Source organism: Hyalella azteca, unplaced genomic scaffold (assembly GCF_000764305.2).
Source record: "Hyalella azteca isolate HAZT.00-mixed unplaced genomic scaffold, Hazt_2.0.2 contig14966, whole genome shotgun sequence".
NCBI lineage: Eukaryota > Metazoa > Arthropoda > Malacostraca > Amphipoda > Hyalellidae > Hyalella > Hyalella azteca.
The window spans coordinates 48,788-72,576 of NW_025944832.1; the positions used below are offsets into that span (position 1 = coordinate 48,788).

Genomic DNA, 23,789 nt, shown 5'->3' on the forward strand with positions numbered 1-23,789 from the left:
TGCGTTAATTAGCTTTTTGATATATCATGACACTTGCCATGAAAAATTTTCACCTAAGCTGAAATCAAATTTTATGAATTACAAATGCGTAAGAAGTTAGTATCACGGTTAAACGATGGTGTGCGTGTCAGCATGTTAAGTTCTTCACGCATACCAGAGCAGCGACTCAATTCATGAGTGGGTTTGATGCCTCGAGGACTGATGCTTTCACTAAACTTGCAAATTTTTCATTTATGCAGTTAGCAACCATAATACGAGGAAGGCAAGCATCGTCTAAAATTTTCACCAACAGCAGGTAATGGATACACTTAAATTATGATAAAATACATAAAAATGCCGCATTTGCTAAACGAGATACGAATGAAATCTCATGCGCACTCCAGCTTAAACTGATTATACATGAACGTTTTCACTTTAAGGTCCTCGTGGATCATGACATTTTTTTACCCACTCAATAGACAATTGAGGCTACGGGAGTCGTCAGTTTTTTTCACAATAGAATGAAATGACATTGTACAAATTAGAGAAAAAGTCCACAATTATTTTTTCAAACCTTCAATATTGTCATTCGTATTACAGGCAATGTTAGGGTTTTCATCTGCAAACGCGGTAAATATATCAAACACTTGTAATCATATTGGGCATGAAGTTCTAATGAAAACAATTACGTCATTTCACATGAAGATGATTTCGCGTCTTGCCGTGACAGCTTTGTGGGCAATTTACATTTGGTTTTCAATTCGATCCGCAAATTTGGTATTGAATTCTACTGTACTCAAGTTGTCCAGTTAAAGTACAAATTAAATTGTATTAAAATTAACATTAACTGTTTCTTTTCGATGATCCAGAAATTTTTTCATTGAAACACCGTTTTTTTACAAATAATTCGAATTAGATCACAACATACTGTATAACTGATTTGAAGCGGATATTGAAGAGGTCAATTCATGCGACAAACTATATATATTTTTCTTGTATATTTACTCCCCACGCTCTATCGCAGAAGATTGCTTGAAGGTAAGAAACAGTAAACAAAAACTTAGTTAACCAATCTGCAGCCAAATTAGCACGTGGAAGCTAATGTGACCTTGGTTTGTTGTGACAAAAAGTACGACGTAATTTATGCGGCTTATTCCAATTGGGTTTATGTTTTGTTGAGAGGTGGTTCAATACGTTTTTGTTGAGAGGTGATTCGAAAAGTTTTCTCTTTATACTTGAATAATTGATATTTTTCTTGCCTAGCGAGTACATTTCACGTCCATTCCTCGCAAATTAAGTTTTCATGAAGAATCAACAAAAAAGATGGAGTGTCCGAGTCATGGTTGAATTAATACAACCATGGAGTACCAGTACCATGGAGTACCAATTAATTCAACCATGATCCGAGTATTCCTTGTATCTTATTTTCGGTACATAAAGCAATAACACGAGACTATGAGACACTTAAAATAGTATTTATCTCAGATGTTCAAATAATGTTTTTTTAGAATAACGCGATTATTTTTGAAATGGCTATGATTACTATAAGGTAATAACGTCCATAAACGATGACGCATATAATTACAATGGTATCTTTACAATACCTCCTTCGACACGTCATTTCGGACATTAACACCAGCGCGTATCGGCTACTTTCTTTCTAATGTTAGAATAACAACCATTTTGCCAGTTCTAGCAGAAATACTACCACCTCTGCCCATCTTAAGATACGGATTAGACTATTTACTACTATAATCTGGCAAGGAGTGGATAACTAAAAGAAATTCTATCAATGAATTGGATTTTGTTTTATATTGATTTGAAACAGTAGGCGCATTAAATACTTGAATATTTTTTGCGGGCATACAGCAGTTCGTATCACGGCACTCGACTGGACACGTGGCCATCCTACTCGCTGAGCTATTTGCTTTGATACTAAAGAAAATATCTAAAGCTAAATCTCAAGTATTTCTACACTCAATATCCAGATTTTAGAAGGCCAGGAACAATATCGCTAAATGCCCTCTCGACACTCGCATTTAGGCGCGTGTCAATAGCTCAGACGATCCAGTGAAAGCACAATGAGTTTCACAATAAACCGAGTTGCGAGGAATGACTAAATATGTCAAAATATCATCTTCAAATGTTTCAATGCGCAAAATACTATTGAACTATCTGAGAAAAATCTAAATTCAACTTGGTCGCATATTTAGTGATAAGACTCGTATTAACTTGTGTGATATTTATTAGCGAAAATTACAAACAGCTGCTGGCCCACATATCTCACTCATTATCTGGTTAATTAATTCTGCTCTCAAATTGTCGAGTGAAAAAGTACACCACAATGCTAGCCAGACGCGGCTGGGTGACGGGAGGTAAGAGATGGTAGCATCAACGTGATGACGACCTTGAGACTCGCCATGCTTGCAATGAAGGTCATCCCCCTCCAGCCTGATCCAAGCTAAGTTTTGCAGCCTGTCAGGAAATGTTCCGGCCTCCGAAAGAATGAGTGCACGTGTTTGCATTCCTGAACAATATTTTTAATCCAGCTGTTTCTTTTGTAAGGGATCTTTTCCATTCGGAATGACTCAAAAAAACTGGTGAAAACTACCTTTATCTTAACAGTCATCGTAGATAGTGAGATCTTGCCAATTGACATCTCTAGATAATTTTAAAATGGTTCAATGTTGACTGCCATTTTTCGCACGAGTTTGTTGATTTTCGATTGCTATTACCATAAGCTATAGTGCTATACGATTGCGCTAGGAAACTTGATTTTTCGACTATACTTACATTATTTAACCTCCCTCAAAAAAGTATAGTTAGACAGCATCCTGGAACTTATGAAGCATTCTTCTAAAGTTATTTACATTTAATCCTAACCGTAACGAAAATTTCAACACAAGTGGAAGACTTGCAACAAAAATTTTGATTGCTTGAATCATTTCCGTAACTCGCGTTCTCATCGATTCAAATTTAATCATTCAGGTCTACAAAAGTATTAGTAGACTATCAATGGAGTTGGTTAGACACGCCGTTTGGTATATCAGTCGATTGTCAAAACTGAGGCAGTGAAAAACAGAAATCCAAGATAAAATAATCAAACGAATTTCTAACATAAAAATCAATGTAAGCCAACAAAATATTTTACTTCGCTACTTTTTTAAACCAAATTGATATCTGCAATACGTTTTTCTCGCTAATGATAATAATTTTTTAATTAAAAGAAAGAGACTCCAGCATTAAGTAGGTTAGTGTAATTCCACACTGAGTCAAGTACTTTTGTATTTTAGTAGTGGAGTACAAGAATCAACTAGCAGCACAAGTAACCTCCATCTACGGGCAATGAATGTCCATTGACGAAGTCACTACAATCGCTCAGAAGGTAGACTACACCATTAACTATGTCATTCCTGTAAGGCAATTTGCCTTGAGGCGTGCGGGCCATCAATAGTGAAGTCTCGCTACACTCCACATCCTTCTGTTGTCCAAAATACATCTCACCAGATGAAGTATCCATGACGAGAGTGGGACTGAGTGCATTGACTCGGATGCCTTTGGATGACAGCTCCAGAGCCATGGACTTCGTAAGAGATTCTACCGCAGCTTTGGAAGCTGCATAAGTAGCCGTTTGTGCCGCCGGTTTATGCCCAAGAGTAGACGAAACATTAACAATGTTTCCTTTTTGTCCCCTCGAGATGAGGTCTGAAGCAACGACTTGCACCACGTTTAGAACTCCCTTCACGTTTATGTCCATGGTTTTATCAACTTCCTCCATGCTGACAGTCAATATTGGCCCAAACTCGATTCTTGCCGCGTTGTTCACCAAGAGATGAATGGGTGTTACTTCCATCACGGCTTTTCGCGTTGCTTCCCAGTCTGCCAAATCCACACAGATGGCTTTGATAGAAGGATTTTCTTCTCTAAGACTATCCAGCTTCGATTGAGTCTTACTCAACGCGTACACTTCGGCCCCGAGCTCCACCAGCCTTAATGCTGTTGCCCTTCCGATGCCAGCGCCAGCACCCGTCACCAGTGCTCTCTTGCCCGTAAAATCGACCGACAGGACGTTCATGATGGTAGAGGTTTCTTGACGTTCGCTTCTGAAATGAAAAATGTTGCCGTAAATAGACATATATTTTCAATAATTCAAATCGCCGTATAATTTTGCATAAATTTATTTCTGTAATCTCGTTTGAAGTGACATATTGAAGTCAAGCAATATGTGCAACTGTAAATGATTCTAAAAAACTTTTAAATAAAGGAATTTGTAAAGAAATTACCACTGAGTCTGACTACATTACCCGTAAAGTAAAGAAACGAATCGAAAGAATTTTACAAAAACGGCGTTATACGTCGTAGAATTAGCGTTTGTTCGTAAATCAAGAGAAATTTTGAACCTTAAGAAAAGTGATAACTGAAGTCTTCGCTCTTTTGAAGCAAATCTTGAACGGAAAGCAGATCGTTAATATGAAGGGAGCTGCATAACAAATGATGCATCAAACCAAACTACGGTTGACCTTGACTTTAAAACCAGGCTGGCTGATGCCATGATGCTGCCGGGTGCTGACTAGACAGCTTCTAATCCACGGCAGTGTTAACGAATTGACGAATAAACAATAACCATATCATTGCGAAATAAATGCAAAGAACTTCAAATCCATAGAAAGAGTGATGCGTTAAAATGTGGTAATGGTGACTGACCGTGACTCTGAAAATCACGTAAAGTTAACTGATTAAGGACACCGATGTTCATGTTGTCTTTAAAGCGAATTAAGGACACCGATGTTCATGTTGTCTTTAAAGCGAATTAAAGATAGCCTGTTACGCAATAAAATGAAAACAATTTTAGCTTCTCATAAATTTTTCTTTGCAGCAACGGCCGATTTAATTTAACAACACTACCTGCCATTAATATTTGCTTTAAATTAAAGCGACCAACAAAGAATGCTCGGCAATGAGACAACTACCTAGGTATACAGAGAAAACAATTCGAATTGGCCGTTAAATTGACCTATTATGAAGAATACTAAAAAGCGGACATTTAGAACATCACCTTTCTTTTGAACGCATAGGAAAATAAACTAAATGTATAATTAGGCTATGAACGAACGTAGCAGCGCCGCACTCCACCTCCACCACTTGCTACCGAGTAACTAATCGGCTGAGCTCACGAGCTGCTCAGCTGCAGCTGATCTTCACTCCATCATCTGCATCGTACAGCACACGGCCGACTATGTTTTAAGGAGAAATTTTCTGTCGCGGCTGTTGGTCGTCAGGATCGAATTTATGACAAATTCTGAATATTTCAATGCAAGTAAAATATATTTCTTTATAAATCTTTTAAGTTATTACCTTTTGGATGATTTAAGTCAAGTAATTTCTGAATGTGCAGCCAAGGCAAGAAGCTTTCTGCTGAACCAAACCGGTTGTCCGTTATAGCCTAGGCTCTTGGCTAGCTGACAAGGTATGCTCAATGTGGGAGCGCAGCCGTGGTTAACAAAATTGACTCGTAAACAGGCCCTGGGCCTAACGCCAACCATCAGCATGCAATATCTACACATAGCCTCAGATCAATGAGCTGTGGAACTCCGGCTAACAGTAAATCCGCTGTGCACAACACAGCCACTGCTTCACAGCGCCGGAGCCCAACCGGCCGGAGCGCAACAGGCCCTACCGTAACAGGCGGCGCCGGTAAGGTTAGGTTAAGTTACGTTAGGAGTAGCTGTTGCGGTAGGGCCTGCTGCGCTCCGGCCAGTTGTGTTCCGGCGCCGTTGAACCAGGCCTGTGGCTGAACTGCGCTGTTGTGGTGGGCGCTTTGTGTCAAAAGCCGTGAAGATGCCCGGCTGCGTTACGCTCGGGAAGGTATATGAATCGCACTGTGGACTTGGGCTATGCTGACCTCTAGCTATCCACCCCTCATATTATTCGTGTCCTACCTGAAAAATCTGAATCAGTTTTTTTAATAATCTTTTTAGATGAGATACATTAGCTTGAATATAATTGTAATTTTAAATATTGCTACTTAAGTCAATGAGGTATACATTTTTCCTGATAACTGAGTTTCAGAAATTGAATGATCTGTACCAATACTAGGTTAGATCTTTCTCAAGAAGTGAGTGAAGTCCACCAGAAATGAATGAGGAAAGAGGAAAGGCAAAGTAAGTAGAATCAATTGACTACCATTTGGAGAATGGTGGCTCAAACTTCGCTTCAAATTGAAAAAAAAATCTGTGAAATTACGTCGTCAAGTGAATGTTGAATCATCAGGCAGTTTAAAACGTTATATTATACTTATATAGTTGTTAACGAAACATTCTCTGCTTGTTTTATGTATTTTTAATAGAATTTAATATTTTATGCCATATCAAGCAATTGAAATGTTAAGACAGCAGTTCCAAAACATAGTTAGTTAATCTTACTTCTGAGCGTGAACTTGGCAGTTAAGAATAGGTTCTTGACACTCGAATCTCCATGTCAAATTGTTAATTCATTTTATCTACGTATTGATCATCGATCAGTAGTCAGGGTTTCTTTTCAATTGCTCTTTCATTGAAGAGTAGCGGGTGCTTCATAGCCAAACATTCACAAGACTAAGAAGTAGAATGGGCTGAGATTATTTCTGTTATTTTATAGATTATTCGGTTATTCCTTATGTTTAAGCGATTACTACGTCATCGCTTAATCATAAGGTTTCATCCTCAGTCCCTCTCATATATTACATGATCAGAGCAGACTGCGAAAAGCAGAGCAGCCGCGACTGTGGGGTCGTCGGACGGTCTGAACTCCGTGTAGGAGTTCCGGATCTTGGCCGGAACTCCGACAATATTTATTTGCACAATAATATTTGTATAAACTTTCCATAATCTGAATGAACTAATATTCTACTTATTTTTGACCTACACTTACTTAATTTGCGCCATTCCGATGTTCTCTTGCGCTGCAACCTCAGAAGTGGTCATGTTTTGCAGTTCGGCGAACATTCGAACGAATGTTCGAATCCGAATGGTCGGAGCGTTGGTGTCATGATAGTTGCGGGACATAGTAGGTTGGCTACGTGAGAAGTTAACTGTGAATAGGATAGTGATAGGTGGTGGCACTTCTGAATAGAGTAGAGATCGAATCAATCAAGTCGTAGACACATGCAAGATATCACTACAGTGTATTTAAGAAATCATAGGTTAATATTTCCTTATGTTAATATACTTCTCTACTGACAAAAGCTATATTTTCGATTGCTCATTAATAGACGTTATTCAAAATAACACATTTAATAATTATTCCTCATTCGATTCATACAGACGATTCTTCATTCTACGATAGCACGCGAAATTCAAATAATTTAATTATTTAACAACAATATTTAATTTATAACTATGAATTCTTTAAGATTAAGTTGATTCATACACACATTCAATATGGCTGATGATAAATCTCCTATTGATTGATAAATTGAGGAGATAAATCTTCTCCAACATCATGGTTAAACACCGCCTTAATTTCCAGAATGTTCCCTGGAACGTTGTGAGTATGATTGTTGATTGATTGATTAATTTAGTCTCTGTTTATGTTGTACTCTTACACTTTTTACGCAAGGAAAAATGTTTGGGTGAGTAAAACGATTGACTATTGTTTTCCATTTTTATTAGTGATATCTTCTTCAAGGACTTAGAAATAAATGACAATCCCTGACCGATCTTGGTGGTCAGGAAACCAGATGGGAGTGGGCAGCTCCTTATCCGGTTTTGGGACCGATCTTCTGGTCCCGGCGAGACGGCAGGCGATGTCAGGCCTGTCCGTCCCGCAGGCGGCGGGCGTACAGACAGGTGTTCGGGCAGAGCTGACGGGCGTCGAGGGAGGTCGTGGCTAAAGGGAATACATCATGAACTATCTTCGCGAGGCCAAGGGTTCAGACATCTCGACCTTAAACTTAGACCATCTTCCGGCTCTGGAGGAGAGAATCTCAATCGCCTACGACATGAAGACTAACTGGGCGAAGAAAGCCTCCAGACAGATTGGCGATAAAAGATTTTTCATCCATGTTTCGATTTAGTTTGAGCATCATTGGTAAAATAAGCGATCGCTTAGCTGCTAATTTTTTAAACTCTGGACACAAGGAGGCGTTTAGTATCCGCCTCCACCGTACATCATTGGAGCAGGTGCATAGTCGCATTTCGTGACCGTGTGGTACTCTGGGATGGTTTGATAAACCGACATGGTGACGTACTGATTGATTGTCTCGGTGACGGTGTTGTACACATAATCTTGCTTGGTCTCTGTCACGTAGTTTGTTACGTAGTAAGGATTCTTGACGGTTTGAGTAACGTACTTGTTCTGTACCTTGGTTTGCGTAACGTAGTATCCTTTGGTTTCGTAACCAGTTTTCGTGACGTAGTTAGTCATAGGATAACTTTGTGTAATTGTTTTTGTTACGTAAACAGCGACGGTCTCAGTGAAGTACTCAGATGCTGTGTTGTAACCGTATTTACTCTCAATCATGTATACAGGCACGGTCACCATTTTGGTATCGTACAAGATTTTGGTTTCGGTGTAAATGTTTGGTTCTGCGTAGGCAGTCATGGTGGAGTAAAGAACGATTGTCTTAGGAGCGACTTTGGTCTCGGTGATGTAAGCGAAGATGGTGGTCGGCACTTCTCTGGTGAGAGTCTCATAATACATAGAAGTTCCCTGGACGTCCTTCGTCATGGTCTTCCAGATCTCTTTGGGATAACATTGAGCCTTCTTGGGAGGTCCATACGACGGAGCAGGGGGAGCGCCATATGACACAGCTGGTGGTGGTCCATACGAAGGTGGAGGAGGTCCATAAGATGGTGGAGGAGGTCCATATGACGGAGCCACTTGGATAAAGCCTTTGTCGGGTGATGCCACTGAAGCCCCGACCAACGCCAGCAACGCCCACGCAGCTGTCCCGAACATCTGCAACAAAAGAACACATTGATTTCTCTTTGCTTTCTTGTTTACAAAAAAATCGTATTGCTTGTACAAATGACACCATTTTTTTAACTGAGAACTACATCATTTGACGTTAGATGTACTATCAGTCATTGTATAAATGATGCTGAAATGTTATCATAGTACACTCAACGTAAAATAATCTTTTTGTTTTAAAAGATTCAAATGGAATAGTTTCAGTTTAACAAAGAAACTTTAGTAAATGATCATAAATACATGATTGTTATTGAGTGTAATATAATGAGATTCATTCATTCCATTATTTAAAAAAACAGATATTTTAATTCGATGGAACAAATAGCTTGCCTTAGGTTTCTATGCTTTATGATTGCTGCTTTACATGTGGACCAGAATGAAGGAAACTATTGAAAAGAGAGAAACAATTAAAGAGAAAGCCTATTTTGTGTATTTGTAGTGAATGTTCCAGTAAAAATATGAAAGCTCAAGATGAGTCTGGAGCATGCAAGATAATACACATGAAATATTCCTGAAACAAGGAGCGTTCTACGCACATGGAGCGTATAAAACAAGTCATGTTATACAGTATGGCTCCATGGCAGCCCCTGATGACAGATGGCGACCGCATGCGTGACTCGGTAATTAGTCGGAGTTTCAGTTCAACGAACATTGGGTTCAGCATGCAAGGCTGGATCACGACAGGACAGCTGCCTGGTCCCATGTCGCTGACCTGAATCTGGATTATGGATTTACTATGTCGTGCGAGCATTTTATTGAATCGCCTTTGGTGTTTTTGTGTAAAATAGAATAAAGGCTACTAGTTTTAGTGCTTAGGCTAAGCTGCTTGTTCAAAGAAACATGTCGTACATGCAGCACAACTAATTTTCTGCATTTTTTTAAATGATCATAAATACATGATTGTTATTGAGTGTAATATAATGAGATTCATTCATTCCATTATTTAAAAAACAGAAATATTTTAATTCAATGGAACAAATAGCTTGCCTTAGGTTTCTATGCTTTATGATTGCTGCTTTACATGTGGACCAGAATGAAGGAAACTATTGAAAAGAGAGAAACAATTAAAGAGAAAGCCTATTTTGTGTATTTGTAGTGAATGTTCCAGTAAAAATATGAAAGCTCAAGATGAGTCTGGAGCATGCAAGATAATACACATGAAATATTCCTGAAACAAGGAGCGTTCTACGCACATGGAGCGTATAAAACAAGTCATGTTATACAGTATGGCTCCATGGCAGCCCCTGATGACAGATGGCGACCGCATGCGTGACTCGGTAATTAGTCGGAGTTTCAGTTCAACGAACATTGGGTTCAGCATGCAAGGCTGGATCACGACAGGACAGCTGCCTGGTCCCATGTCGCTGACCTGAATCTGGATTATGGATTTACTATGTCGTGCGAGCATTTTATTGAATCGCCTTTGGTGTTTTTGTGTAAAATAGAATAAAGGCTACTAGTTTTAGTGCTTAGGCTAAGCTGCTTGTTCAAAGAAACATGTCGTACATGCAGCACAACTAATTTTCTGCATTTTTTTCTTGGGAATAACGCTCAGTTTCCATCCCATGATGATAACAGTACACACAAAAGTGCTATTCCCTCAAATTTGCTCGAAGGTTTGTGTGTCAACGGCGTCAGCTGGCGACGGCGATGCCAGACGGTTAGAGTGAACGGCTCGAAAAAGCAGATGTCCGCTGCAGATAGATCATGCTGCCTAAATGTGTCAACTGCTGCTGTTCTTCCTTACCAGACGCGTGTTCTGGATTACCGTTAGCAAGACCTAAGCTTCGTCGATCAGCCTATAGAAAACCGTTGCTTAATTTAGGGAGTGAGGATCCACTGCTTGAGATTCAACTCGTGTTTAACGAGATGTGAAACGTGATTGCTATATTATTATTTTAGATGATGACATAAATGTAGAAGATATCCTAAAATCAACATAGAAAAGTAGGTCATAAAATATCTTTAATTTCTTTGATGAAATGAGACGCACACTAAATGATATAACATCCGCAGTTTAATTTAATTACGATAGGTCATGAAGCGGGACAATTATCTACGTTTTATTCGTGAACACGTAAAATAAATACGTGGAAGTTTTGATAATATGGTGAACTAAAGTAAAAATATTATATAAATGAGTATTAATTTACGTTCAATTCTTGCTTAATCGAGCAAGGAAATTCCCAGAAGCTACTTTTATTGAAGTTCATTCATAAATTTCTTCATATATTTATCTATAAAGAATCTTCAATGGATTATGATAACTCTTTAGTTTTTGATGCATAGTTAATAAAGAATGTTTAACCGTAGAATTAATATTTGAATTGTTTCACAATATACATTTTTCAGCTTAATTCATAAGTGTTAACATTTTTATTAAGTTTAGGTCAGAGTGTCATTGGTCAATTGCTCCGAACAACCTGTCACTCATGTCATGCTATACAAAATAATATTGGTTCCGGCTCACTAATATCTACTAATGTAATCCATTGATACCATTGCAGCATATGAGATTATGTTGATGTTGCAATATAATAATAACGACGGAGGTCAATGATCAGTGAAGGATAGCTCGAGGTTGCGAGGCGGACATGTCAGTTCAGTGGCAGTCAGCCTCGACTCAAGTGAAAGTGTTGCATTCTTAGGCGGATCAGCGGCGGGTGGAGGAAGGAAAGGGAGAGAGAGAAAGATTGGGTGAAAGGGAGCACTAAACTACGTTGCTTGACTCTACAATGTTCACACTAGCATGGAATAGAAACTCCAGCTGGACGGGTTAATAGGTAAGAACTACAGCGCATTCAAATGACGCTATTTATAGAAGAGATACAGGTTCGCAGAGAGCACGCTGCTTATGGCGTTCCTTTTCAAAATCGATGTTGTTTTAGTTGCTTGTACAGTTCCTACCATCAATTTCACAGCTATCTATTCTAAACAATCTGAATACTATTCTCTGAATACTAATTCTTCAAGTCACATCATATCGTCTGTGACAACGTCCGACTACGCACCAGCTGCACGAAAGACTCATGCATTCTAGTCAGGCATTCGAGCGTCAAATATTCAAGTCTGAGAGCTGCGAGTGAAAGTGTTGTGGTTTCTTTGTATGTTCTTGCACATCGTTGGTAAGATCAGAAACCATTCAGGCACTGCAATCGCTCCCATCTTCTTCAGTTTGTTTGTCTAGTTTAAGAGGCGGTGTACGAACAGTTATTTTTCGTCAATTTTTGCCTGAACTTCATTTGTTTTTGCAGTAGCAAATTATTGCCCATAAATTGCTAAAATGTGTCATGATTATAATATTCATAATTTGATGGATTCCAATGAGAGCTTTCCGCTCGTCGTGGGAAGCAAAAGACTTTCGATTTAGTTTCGAATGTTATGAATAGGCATGGCGACGCGCGTGAAAATTGACTCTATAATATTTTTGCTGGAACACAATATGCATTATTAGCAACTGCAAGCTAAAAGGTGTGAATTGCGCCGGCGTATAGAAAATATGTAGAGATTGGATGAAGTAGCTTCCATCACCATGCAGGCTCAAAATAATTGTTAGGCGTCTTCTTGTCCAGTTATTGGGACCCTAAACTGTATATATTAGACAGCGGTTTCTACTTTTATCGCCATCATTACGAACCGGAAGCGACTTTGTTTGCCAGCGAACAATTCCGCTTTGCTGCGTTACACAAAAGCGTTCGAATGATACGAAAGCCGAGGAGAAACACAGGAATTAACTCCAGTTCTCGAAAAGAACTGCAATTGCTGAGTTAGTCTCTTCATATGTAGGTGCGCTCGACTGAGCAGACTTCACTGAACGCGCAAAAACATAATCGTCAGTTAAGAATAGAGCGACTTTCTTGTGCGATGATTGTAAGCAGACATGTTCCTTATCTGAATTTTACACACCACACTCACATGGAACCGCCCGGTGCGAGGCCTAATAAAAACTCAACCTGTGTTTTTTGTAGGTGAAATTTTGATGCAAAAACTACAAGAATGTAATCAGAAGGTTGTTAGAAAGTGCGCTAGATCTTCACTTCCTGACCGGGCTCGAAAAAAATGTGTTAAAAAACAGGCCCAAACTTAGAAAACTGAGAGAACGAGACCAAAACTAGAGTTTTATTTGGAATTTAAATTAGAAAATAGCGTGTTGCTGTGCCATGCAACCTACTTCCATGTAAATTGCTTGCGAATGGCTAAACTAGGTTATCTTTGCAGGGCATTTTTTCTACCTGATTCAGATTTGTTAATTATTAATTCCTGATAAAATGTTGTCAAGATAATCGCAGCAGAAAATAATGGAAAAACGTAATATATCACACTGTGAGCCTTGAGAAAGCTAAATCTTATTAAAGTAATTTTGAAATGTTAATTCAAGTAATGCTTACGTCATGGCCATAAAATAGAAGCGGGATGTTTTGGTATCCTAATATGCGGAATTTTTCATTTTATCAAACATGAATCTCCATAAATGTCTGTCAGTTATTTTCAAGAATGTAAAAAACAGAAGACAGAACAACGGTCCATTACTTTACTACTTGCGATAAATCCTAGAATATTTACTCACATTTACAGCATGAATAATAATAGCAGTGACTAGTAAGTAACGCGTTTACATTTAAAATATTAACTTCCTCTAACGGAATAACAACTCTCAGATATCCGGATGATGAGAAATCCTTCGAACAACATCCATCACTCTATGAAATTGCGCTTATTTCTTAAAATTTCATGATAGGTAATTTAAATTAAAAAATGATATACAGGTGACTTGCTTTTAAAAACACAAAATTCTGAAGCCCCAATAATGATGGATAAAACTACTTAAAGAATAATATTGTTAACTCAGAATATTAACTTATTATACTCGTATATCACTCAAATTGAAAGATAACTTAAGGACCCACCTCTGCTGTACTATTGCCCGACTGTGCGTAGTCCGTACGGCAGCTCTGCTGTACTTCGATTGCGAGGCTCCAGTCCGCTCCAACCCCTTTTATACCGCGACCCCCACGCGGGGAGTAGGGAACTTTCTCACAATCCCCATTAGTTACCTGTCTCTACCCCCCCCCATACGCTCCTAGGACCTGCGTGGCTAACATAGATTGGGTCATAATGAAAGGCAGGCAATCCTCCATAGAAGGACAGGCAAAGTTCATCCATTTTTACCACCTCAAGGCTGCACGAGGTGGTCAACGTCTTGTGCGTTCACTATAGGACGCAACAACGACACTCGTGACAGAGGCTCGTGAATAGATAATGCGTGCTACAAAGCCAAGCGAATTAAGAAGTAATTGATTATTTTTTAATTAAAGAGGCTAAGTTTGGCTGAGCTAAAAATTTGCAAGAAACTACTGAGAAACTGTAGTTACAACTCTGTGGAGCTACAACAACTTTAGAAACTACACTGTTTGATGCTATAACAAGGTAAAATGAAATTACATCTCAAAACAACGACTGTAATAGCAACAGAATTATTGGGTGAAAGTTTGAAGACTTATTGTTCCTGCGGCCGCGCCTCGCTCTGTTCGTGTCGTCAAGAGCACCCCGCTCATCAGTCTCGTGTACAAACCGACTCTTCTCTATGCTGAACAATGCAAGACTATAACTCGCTTTCTTCCAGGACAGCCTTCATCGCATATATTCGACTTTGCTTTTGGCAAAGAGCTCGTATGACACGCATATCTAAAATTAATTAAATTATTTATTAAATAATTGACACGTAAATTAGCTCAAGAAACTTCAATGTAGGCATCGGTTTAATTGCATTTAGACTGAATTCAATAATTATATAGTTTGTAAATTTTATTGTAACATACATATACAAAATATATTCATTATTATTAAAAATTCGAATTAGTATTATAAATTCGTAATTTATTATTATTATTATAAAAAATTAATTATCTCTGCTCGTACTCTAGTCCCTTAAAGTTAGAATCGAAATTACCTCTATTACAATATTGTTTTTAGACCCGTTATATTTACAATGTAAGTATTAAGATCACTTGATTGCTTAAATCGAAAATTTATCAAGAATCTAGGCGCAAAGCGTATAGCCAAAAATCAACCATTTCTTTATAAGAGAGAACGTTTCGGAGTCAAGCTCCATCATCAGTTCAAAACTTAGAACACTATTACAAATATATGATGATATATACATATTTATTTACAACATGTGATAAGGGAATTCATTATACATAGGGAGTATAGATTATAAGTTGATGATCAGCCATATATCAAAACGATATCAAAAATAATTGTTCATAACGAAATCAATAGTTGTGACACGCCTCAAGTTTGCGTAATTCTGAGAGTGAAAAGTTATAACCTCCCACAACAGGTGCAGCATTTCCTGTTCTTGGGAAGCAAGTAAAAGTTCTGAACGGGAGAGAGTCCCGTGGCGACAACAGCGGATCCGTGAACGTTGTTCCCAAAGCATCATCATTTTAATACAATGGGAAAAATGCACGTATTTTAGATATGAAATATTAATGAATTGAAAAAGATGTTTTGGGATGTATAATATTTATGTATGAATGTAAATAATGTTTCTGAGTATTTGAATAAACAGTTAACGATATTTTCTACAGGAAAAATGTCAATGTGGGCCGAAAGATTTCATGTATAAACTGTCGAAATTTTGTTATTACAGCTATACGAGAACGCGGTGTATATTCAGCTGAGAAAAACCGCTGTATCATCAAATCTAGTATGATGAGCACGACATGTCATTGGGTTATTTGCTGTAGTCTTCGTTGCCCTAAATTAAGAATTTTTTACCCCGAATGAAGAAATTTTTATTGTCCCTAAGATTGCTGAGTCATTTAAGATTTCGAAGAACCCGACGGCGCTGCAGGCATATCGCTGAGCAACTAAGCCTCCGTAACCTAGATCTAAATACGAGAAAACTGTTAACTTTAGAAACCCGAAAATAAACTTAGGAATTGGGTACCTCCAATTACCAGAAAAAATTTCATTTTACTTTTATAAAATGTGTGCTTGTATATGTTGATCGTGACCATCGAGCACATCATTTGATCAGAATTGAGCAGATTTTCAAAATGGAGCACATGTAATTTTCTTTAAAACGATTTAGACTGAAGGTCTGTACAAAAATCTGCATTAGCAAAATAGGGATTTGAAATTACATTTAATCAGGAAATGAGTGAAACGAGTGATAAATAAATGAATAATAACAATGAAAATTATTAGAGGATAAAATCGTTGAATGGAGAAATTTGAGATGATTGTGTCACTGTACTATTTTCCCAAAGTAACTTCGGGGAAAATAGCCAGATACTGTGTTATTTATTGAGCATTAAAATTTATCAGTTAAGACAATGCACAGGGAGGTCTCAGCTTGTCTTATGCCGTAATAAATTACGATAAATTCCAAAACGAAGTAACGAATCCCTGGAAGGAAGCTACATATGGAGAGAATTCGTGAAGCAATTAATAGGCAATTATCTGCCTTGTTTTCGACGTGAATACAATGGAGAACGCCTGCGAAGACTCGCAGCCGCATACAATAGTCAGCAGTCGGACAATTTCAGTGAAAAACTGAGAGTACAGGAAGACCTTTTGTCTACTTGGCCACTTATCTAATTTGTGGTCGTAAGATTTCGATAGGCGAGGATGTTTGGCAGTCTTTCTGCGAATTTTTTCAGCGATGAAGAGTACGAAGCGATAAGAATGACCGTCGATAAACTTATTATGATCAAGATCAGCCACTTAATTCTTCTCAGATTTAACTTTGAGCTATTCGATTGTGGTCGGCGGAATGACATTGTTATTCATTAGTCGTCAAAATAGCCATTTTACGTCATTCCGATTTAAAAGTATATGGTGTTACACCGCGGTACATAAATGTCATAAAAACGCTGTTTAAAATATCTACGACGCAAAATGTTTGACTCCACAGTACCAGTTAATCAGTGCGGGTTGACCCCAAAGTCAGCGTCAAAATAATTTGCTAACTAAATATTCATACACCTGAAAGAATGCATCCATATATACTGTCTTTGAACGAGTTAATTTAGATGGACGAATTATCGATTTTAAACTCTTGATTTGCCAATGGGTAATTTAGAGTCGACTGTATATCAAAGTATCCTAGAATTTGTTGTAACTGCATCACAATAAAACCGCGCCTATTCAATCTGTTCTTGGTCTGACAGCTGTATGGAGACATTCCCACATGTATAAGTGCATTACAGAACTCATCCGTTGCTGTCTCGCTCTTACTTTCTCGGTACTTACGAGCCTTCGCGGTCGAGCTGTGTTGCATCAGGACTAATATGATACGCGTTCGCAGTTTGCACGCATGTCGCAATTGCTGTTGCGATATATTCTTACAGCAGTAGTAATTTAGAGCGAATTCACGCCGCATTAGTTGCGGATAATCTCGTGATAAGATACGCCGCTCATTCGCGGCTATGTGAAATCCATTCGATACAGGAAAAGAATTTCTAGGAGTAATTGGTAACTATTCTGTTATTTTATGGAAATGATAAGAGGGTCATAAATTGACATTAGTGACTTTTATTCTCTATCGAGATAAGTTTCCTAAAAATTTAGCTTTGATTGTGGTCGGAATGACATTGTTATTCAAGAATGCAATTCCATGCAAACCGCATTCGGATGTTGTCAGATTGTAGAACCGTGAACGTCTCTCAATAAAACGTCTTTCGTCGCCAATTACAGACAACATATTATTTTAAAACATATTACTTTTAATTATTATTACTATTAATTATTATTATTACAATACTTCTCTTTAACTTCACTTCTTGTTTGTCTGTCTGCTACAAATCTTGTAATCGAAATTTAACACACTCCTACTTATCCTATCGACCTGAAATCCTGCACACTTGCGTAAAGTTGGAGACAATGCATGAATCAAAGAACAAAATAAATAATTTTAAACATAAAATTTTGTTTAATATTAAAAAATTGAAAAAATAATTTTGTCTGCTGCATATCTTATAATCGATATTTAACACACTTCTAGCTGTCCAATCTATCTGAAATTTTGCAGACTTGCGTAAAGTCGGAGACAATGCATGAGTCGATTGACAGAATAAATAACTTTGAAAATTTAATTTCTTTTATGCATTAAAATAATTAAAAAATTAATTTTTAAACGTATGGCTCATATTTTATCAGTTTATTATTCTAAACCAAAAATAGCAAGTAAAATGTCACCAGTATCAAAGTTGCGTTGCTAAATTCGTTAATTCGTTATCGATTATATATTTCTTCTTTTCAAAATTCTTCCTCGGGATGTACAAGAGGAGCGCTCCAGTTAGGCAGATCCGCTCCACCGCGCCACTATAACACATCGTCGATTGCTGGTTGATTACGTCGTAATGTCTTTAATGACGTTGAGTCGACGTCTAATGATTGCTGGGACTCAATTTTAATGAATAATGATTGGCAATGTCGTTCGAAAAAATGCATTTTAACAGCGGCAAAATCAAAAGAACGGAAATACTTCTGCTATAATTTAACCGTAAAAACTTCACGCTAACAAATAATAGGCAGGCAATGGTGATGTTATTCGCGGTTTTCCTGCGTGATTTTATTCCATAAACACTTGACACGTCGATAGTAAATTATTGTCTAACAGTTTTTGATTAAAAATATTTAGCTATTTTCTTGTTTCTAACAAATTTTGATACCCACTAATACTACCTAGTGCTGGATGTGCACTTCCACGCTTTATAAATCGCATAACATGGGAACGGAAAGCTTAAAATATTGACGTCGTTTAAAATTATAAAAAAATTCATCGATATTGTGGTGGGAAGTGAGGTGCTATACACATTTAATTAAATGTAAAATGAGAGTTCAATTCAAATTAATGCCTTTTCAAGGCATTAATTGAAGTTATCGTGGCCCAAAATGAAATCAGTGCAAAAAACCGTCACCCTTTCAGAAATAAAAACAATTTTTAGATTTTTTTCAGACCCGTGTAATCAAAGATAAACTTGTAAGAAAAGCAGACTGGGTGACCAGTTTTTCCCGGTGCACTTTTGCGGTCGTTCCTGAGTGACGGATAAATGATCGTGTACGTTTGTATTCGGCGAATAGTTGATTGATTGGCGAATAGTTGACGAATAATTGATCGATTGCGGCGAATAATTGATCGTTTGCAGGAGGCGAATAGTCGATCGCATATATATGGCGAATAACTAATCATGTGCACGTGGCGAATAAGTGATCACTCGCACGTGGCGAATAATTGATCGTATGTGTATGGCGAATAATTAATCGTGTGCATGTGGCGAATAAATGNATGATTTAATGATGATTAAATGATGAATGAATCCTTAATGAATGATGAATGAATGGTGAATGAATGATGAATGAATGAAGACTGAGTGATGATTGGATGATTGATGAAAGAATGATAAATGATGAATGAATGAATGATGATTGGATGATGATTGCATGATGATTGAATGATGATTGAATGATGAATGAATGGTGAATGAATGATGAATGAATAATGAATGAATGAATGAAGAATGAATGATGAATGAATTATAAATGACGAATGAATGATGATTGAATGATGAATGAATGATTAATGAATGATGATTGGATGACGATTGAATGATAATTGAGTAATGATTGAATGATGAATGAATGATGAATGAATGCCGAATGAATGAATGATGGAATGATGAATGAATGAATGATGGAATGATGAATGAATGAATGATAGAATGATGAATGAATTAATGATGTTGAATAAATGACGATGAATTATGATTGAATAATGAATGAATGAATCATGATCGAATGAAGATTGAATGATGAATGAATGAACAAAGATTGAATGAATTATGCAAATGGGCTCATTGATAGGATGGGTTCAATTACCCATTATATAATCAGTAAATGATAGACAAAGGATAGGTAATGATAGGTAAATGATAGGTTAATGATGGTTAAACGATGGGTAAACGATGAGAAAATGATGGGAAAATGATGAGAAAATGCTGGGAAAATACTGATAAAATGATGGTAATGATAGGAAAACGATGGGGAAATGATAAAATGATGATGAAATGATGGAAAAATGATGGAAAATGATGGGAAAATGATTGATGAGAAATTGATTGGAGAAAGATGAGAAAATGAGGAATGACGTACATAAAACATGTTCTTTCCATGATTATTAGTACATACCAGCATTGGTAGCAGTAGTGACGGCAGTAGTGCTGATGATGGTATTGGTGATTTGGTGGTATTTGGATTTTTTGAAACGGTCATATTCTCTGTCCTTGTCAATGGCTGGCTCATTTTTCGTTATTGAAGACTGGAATGCCTTGAGGCAGGGATATGGCTACAAGAACTTTTTAACGAAATTAATTTTGTTGGGTAAGATTCATGATCGGTATCCTGTTAAGCTGTTTATACAGATTCGGGGGTAATTGTTCGTAATAATATTGAAGGATCAGGGGTAATTGGTTAACTTTGTTGGGCAAGATTTAAGGTAAATGATTGTGGTAATATTGAAGGATCAGGGGTAATTGGTTAATTTTGTTGGGTAATATTCGGGGTAAATGATTGTGGTAACCTATGATTTAAGCTGTTTATGGAAAGTGTGACGATGGGTAATATTCGAAATAAGATTGTGAGTAAATGAATAGGTTTTATTCAGGGGTAATTGGTTAATTTTGTTAGACAAGATTCGGGGTAAATGGTTGTGGTAACCTATGATTTAAGCTGTTTATGGAAAGTGTGACGGTAGGCTCCTTTTGCTATCTACTCATTTAGATGAAAATTTATTCTATATTTTATCTATCCGAAAATCAGTCTACGGCCTTCTACAAAAAAAAAAAATCCGAGCTGAGAATTAGACTTTCCTCAGTCGGACTCACAGAGTATTAATTATTGTTAGAAGAAATGCAGTAATGAAGGTTTGGTCAGTGCATTTTTATTCGTTCTGTGTTTTATGAAAATTTGTGGCAAATTCTGCATAAATTCCAAAATTCCAAATTGTCATAGTTAGATGAAGTGTGGGTTGTTTTTAAATTTATATGCAAAGTCAATTCTACTTTAGATTAGGAAATAACGGATTCGTTGCAACTTGTCATATGAACAGAGCATTTAAATCAAAGAAAACGCCAAAAAATTAATTTTGTCTGCAGTGAAAACTTATTGGAGTCCAGCTCCATCATCAGTACAAAAACTTCATTAATACGATTTTGTCCAAAATAGGACAAATTGCCTAATTAGGAATGCAAAACCTATTGCATAGGTTTCAACGGTATCAAGTGGATACGAACTCATAACATCGTTTACTCAGTTGACGTCATAGCTTAAAGAAGGTGAGAGAGTACCATGGGTAGCTATCGCTATAAAAGTTTTACCACGATGGTATGCTGCTAATCTATCACTGAGCCAAGTAGAAGCTAAGTAGAAGCTGAGCCAACTGCCACAACCAAATATGATTGAGGCTGCATCTTTCCATCACAGAAGACCCGGTGCGGTACTCGATAGTAGCTCTATCGTCCCCTTAGATAATATAATTATTAGAAATGATACATGAACGTGCGTTGATGTATACAATGGCAAGTGCGGATCCTAGGCCATCAAAGTTCGTTGACGCATTATTGCAAAACAAACAGTTTTTGTATTCTTCAAAGTTCATCTTATTAACAAATAATCTATATACTCGATGAATCGATACTGAACTTTTTTCACCGCGACTTTGACAAATACGACAAACTGTTTAAACGTTGTTAAGGCGTCAGCAAACTTCATTTCTTTTATAAATGTTACGAACTTGTTCAGTCGGAACTAATTGATGACAGATGTTATGTTTTGGTGAGAGCTTTCAAAATATTTGGCTCCTGGCCGTGGAAAATTTTATATTTTCAGATATATTTTGTGTCAGAAACTGGCGACAGAAACTGGCGATTATTTTCTGGGTTAATAACAACAGGTTTGCCTGAAATATTAATTTTTTTCAATTGAAAAAATGTGATTAAGTCAACGAATAAACATTAGAAAAATTCAATTTTCACCAGAAAATACGTCAATTTGGCTTATGTTGATTGATTCACATCTTCAAATGGACACGATCGCGTTCAATGCCAGTTTTTAAAACACTTCTCCTTAACTTCACTTCTTGTTTGTCTGTCTGTCTGTCGGTCTGTCTGAAAGCTAGAAATCTTATAATCGAAATTTAACACACTTCTACTTATCCTATCGATCTGAAATTTTGCACACTTGCGTAAAGTTGGGGACAATGCAAGAATCAAATGACAAAATAAATGATTTTAAAAAATAATTTTTTTTTCAATATTAAAAAAATTTTGTCAGCTATAAATCTTATAACTGATATTTGGCACACTTTTACCTATCCAATTGATCTGAAATTTGCACACTTGTGTGAAATCGGAGGCAATGCATGAATCAATTGACAGAATAAATAATTTTGAAAAAAAAGTTTATATATTAAAAAATTCGAAAATTTAATTTTTTTAATATTCGAAAATAAAATGAGAAATTCATTGTACATATTTAAGATTGGAGACACTGGATTCTTTAGAAGTGTTGTCTTTAAAAAGTAATTTTAAACGAATATTATTAATTATGACCTCGTGTACAATTAGGTAAAGATTTATCGTAAACAGACGCATTCTTGATCTACTGACGAAAGGGCAATTACTTGTTTGATGAACTCTAAATGACTATTAATTTGAATATTATACCTTATTTTCTTTAAGCTTCGATGTAAACTTTTACAATCAGACGAAGAAGAAACCGAACAACTTTGCTTAGCTGCATTTTCTCAATCTTCGAGTTTTTGCATATAAAGAAAATATTGCTGCATCGTAATTATTCGAAAAGCTCATTTTAAAATAGGAGAAAACTATTTTTTTATTATTTTGTGAAGATTATTACAAAGAAAAATTATTTTGCGATTTTCTTGTCAATTAAAAAAAGTTCCTATTTTGCCGTACGAATTCGTGAGTAACAAGTCAAGCGTACTTTAAATTGACCATCATTTACGACTTAGCAGCTCATAATTATTTTGATTATCTGTTACAAATGAGCTTCAAATTTGCCCGTCAATATTGTGCGTTGTCAATTTATTCAAATTCTATTTTATTCGTGAATATTTTTGTGAATGAGGCCTATCATCCATTTGCATCATCACAACAACTCATAATATGCTTATGTTTTTCCTGTAGTTTCACGAGTAGATTCCCATCTAACTTTCTTATTATTTAAGAACAAATTAATGTTTGATTTTATCGCATTTGAAGTTATACAGAACAAATATCACCAAGCAAAACATGCATGCAATTCACTCGCTCCAAACTTAACTTCGTTAGTTAACCGAGCGCTTCTTCAAGCGCTGTAAGAATGGTTCATACATTTCAAGCGACTAATATCGAATGTTCGATACAAAACAAACTTTAAATTTTATGCTGAAATACCGACCTGTTTTGCATGAGAGTGATAATCATTAAGGTCATTTGTTTATAAAGCCATGTTTAAACAAAATTATAACCTCATAGTCATTCTACAATAGTATTCAGAGATGACGATAAGGAGGTGAACAAAAAATTTATAAATTGCTTAAACATACAAAATGTCCGAAATCCGCATCTCTTACACTGTAGCGACAAGCATGCATGGGAGCGCAGCCGTGGGTAACAAAATTCACTCGTAAACAGGCTCTGGGCCCAACGCCAACCATCTGCATGCAATATCTATACATAGCCTCAGATCAATGAGCGGTGTATAACTCCGGCTAACAGTAAATCCGATTTGCACAACACAGCCACTGCTTCACAGCGTCGGAGCACAACTGGCCGGAGCGCAACAGGCCC

General features: G+C 36.9%; 2 protein-coding genes across 5 annotated transcripts; both read right to left on the reverse strand.

Annotated features, from left to right (window-relative positions):
- Positions 1 to 3,246: 3,246 nt before the first annotated feature.
- LOC108666856 (L-xylulose reductase) lies at positions 3,247 to 5,116 on the reverse strand. 4 transcript variants are annotated; one of them, XM_018153795.2, is made up of 2 exons: positions 5,093 to 5,116; positions 3,247 to 4,082 (listed from the first exon to the last, which is right to left on the reverse strand). In XM_018153795.2, the coding sequence occupies exon 2, from the start codon at positions 4,052 to 4,054 to the stop codon at positions 3,293 to 3,295; it is 762 nt and encodes a 253-aa protein (XP_018009284.1). In that variant the 5' UTR covers positions 4,055 to 4,082; positions 5,093 to 5,116; the 3' UTR covers positions 3,247 to 3,292. The 4 variants fall into 4 exon arrangements, with proteins under 4 accessions (XP_018009284.1, XP_018009282.1, XP_018009283.1 ...); XM_018153793.2 differs by having other exon boundaries at positions 5,036 to 5,094; XM_018153794.2 differs by lacking the exon at positions 5,093 to 5,116 and adding an exon at positions 4,712 to 4,956.
- Positions 5,117 to 7,606: 2,490 nt separating this feature from the next.
- Positions 7,607 to 13,983, reverse strand: LOC108666855 (probable pathogenesis-related protein ARB_02861). The gene is made up of 2 exons (XM_018153791.2): positions 13,836 to 13,983; positions 7,607 to 8,916 (listed from the first exon to the last, which is right to left on the reverse strand). The coding sequence occupies exon 2, from the start codon at positions 8,914 to 8,916 to the stop codon at positions 8,104 to 8,106; it is 813 nt and encodes a 270-aa protein (XP_018009280.1). The 5' UTR covers positions 13,836 to 13,983; the 3' UTR covers positions 7,607 to 8,103.
- Positions 13,984 to 23,789: the final 9,806 nt, after the last annotated feature.

Coding starts and splice junctions, on each gene's coding strand:
- LOC108666856 (XM_018153792.2), bottom strand. CDS start 4,531: ATGGCATCAGCCAGCCTGGTTTTAAAGTCAAG. Junction 4,083..4,499: donor AGCCTGGTTTTAAAGTCAAG/GTCAACCGTAGT, acceptor TTTTCATTTCAG/AAGCGAACGTCAAGAAACCT.
- LOC108666855 (XM_018153791.2), bottom strand. CDS start 8,916: ATGTTCGGGACAGCTGCGTGGGCGTTGCTGGCGTTGGTCGGGGCTTCA.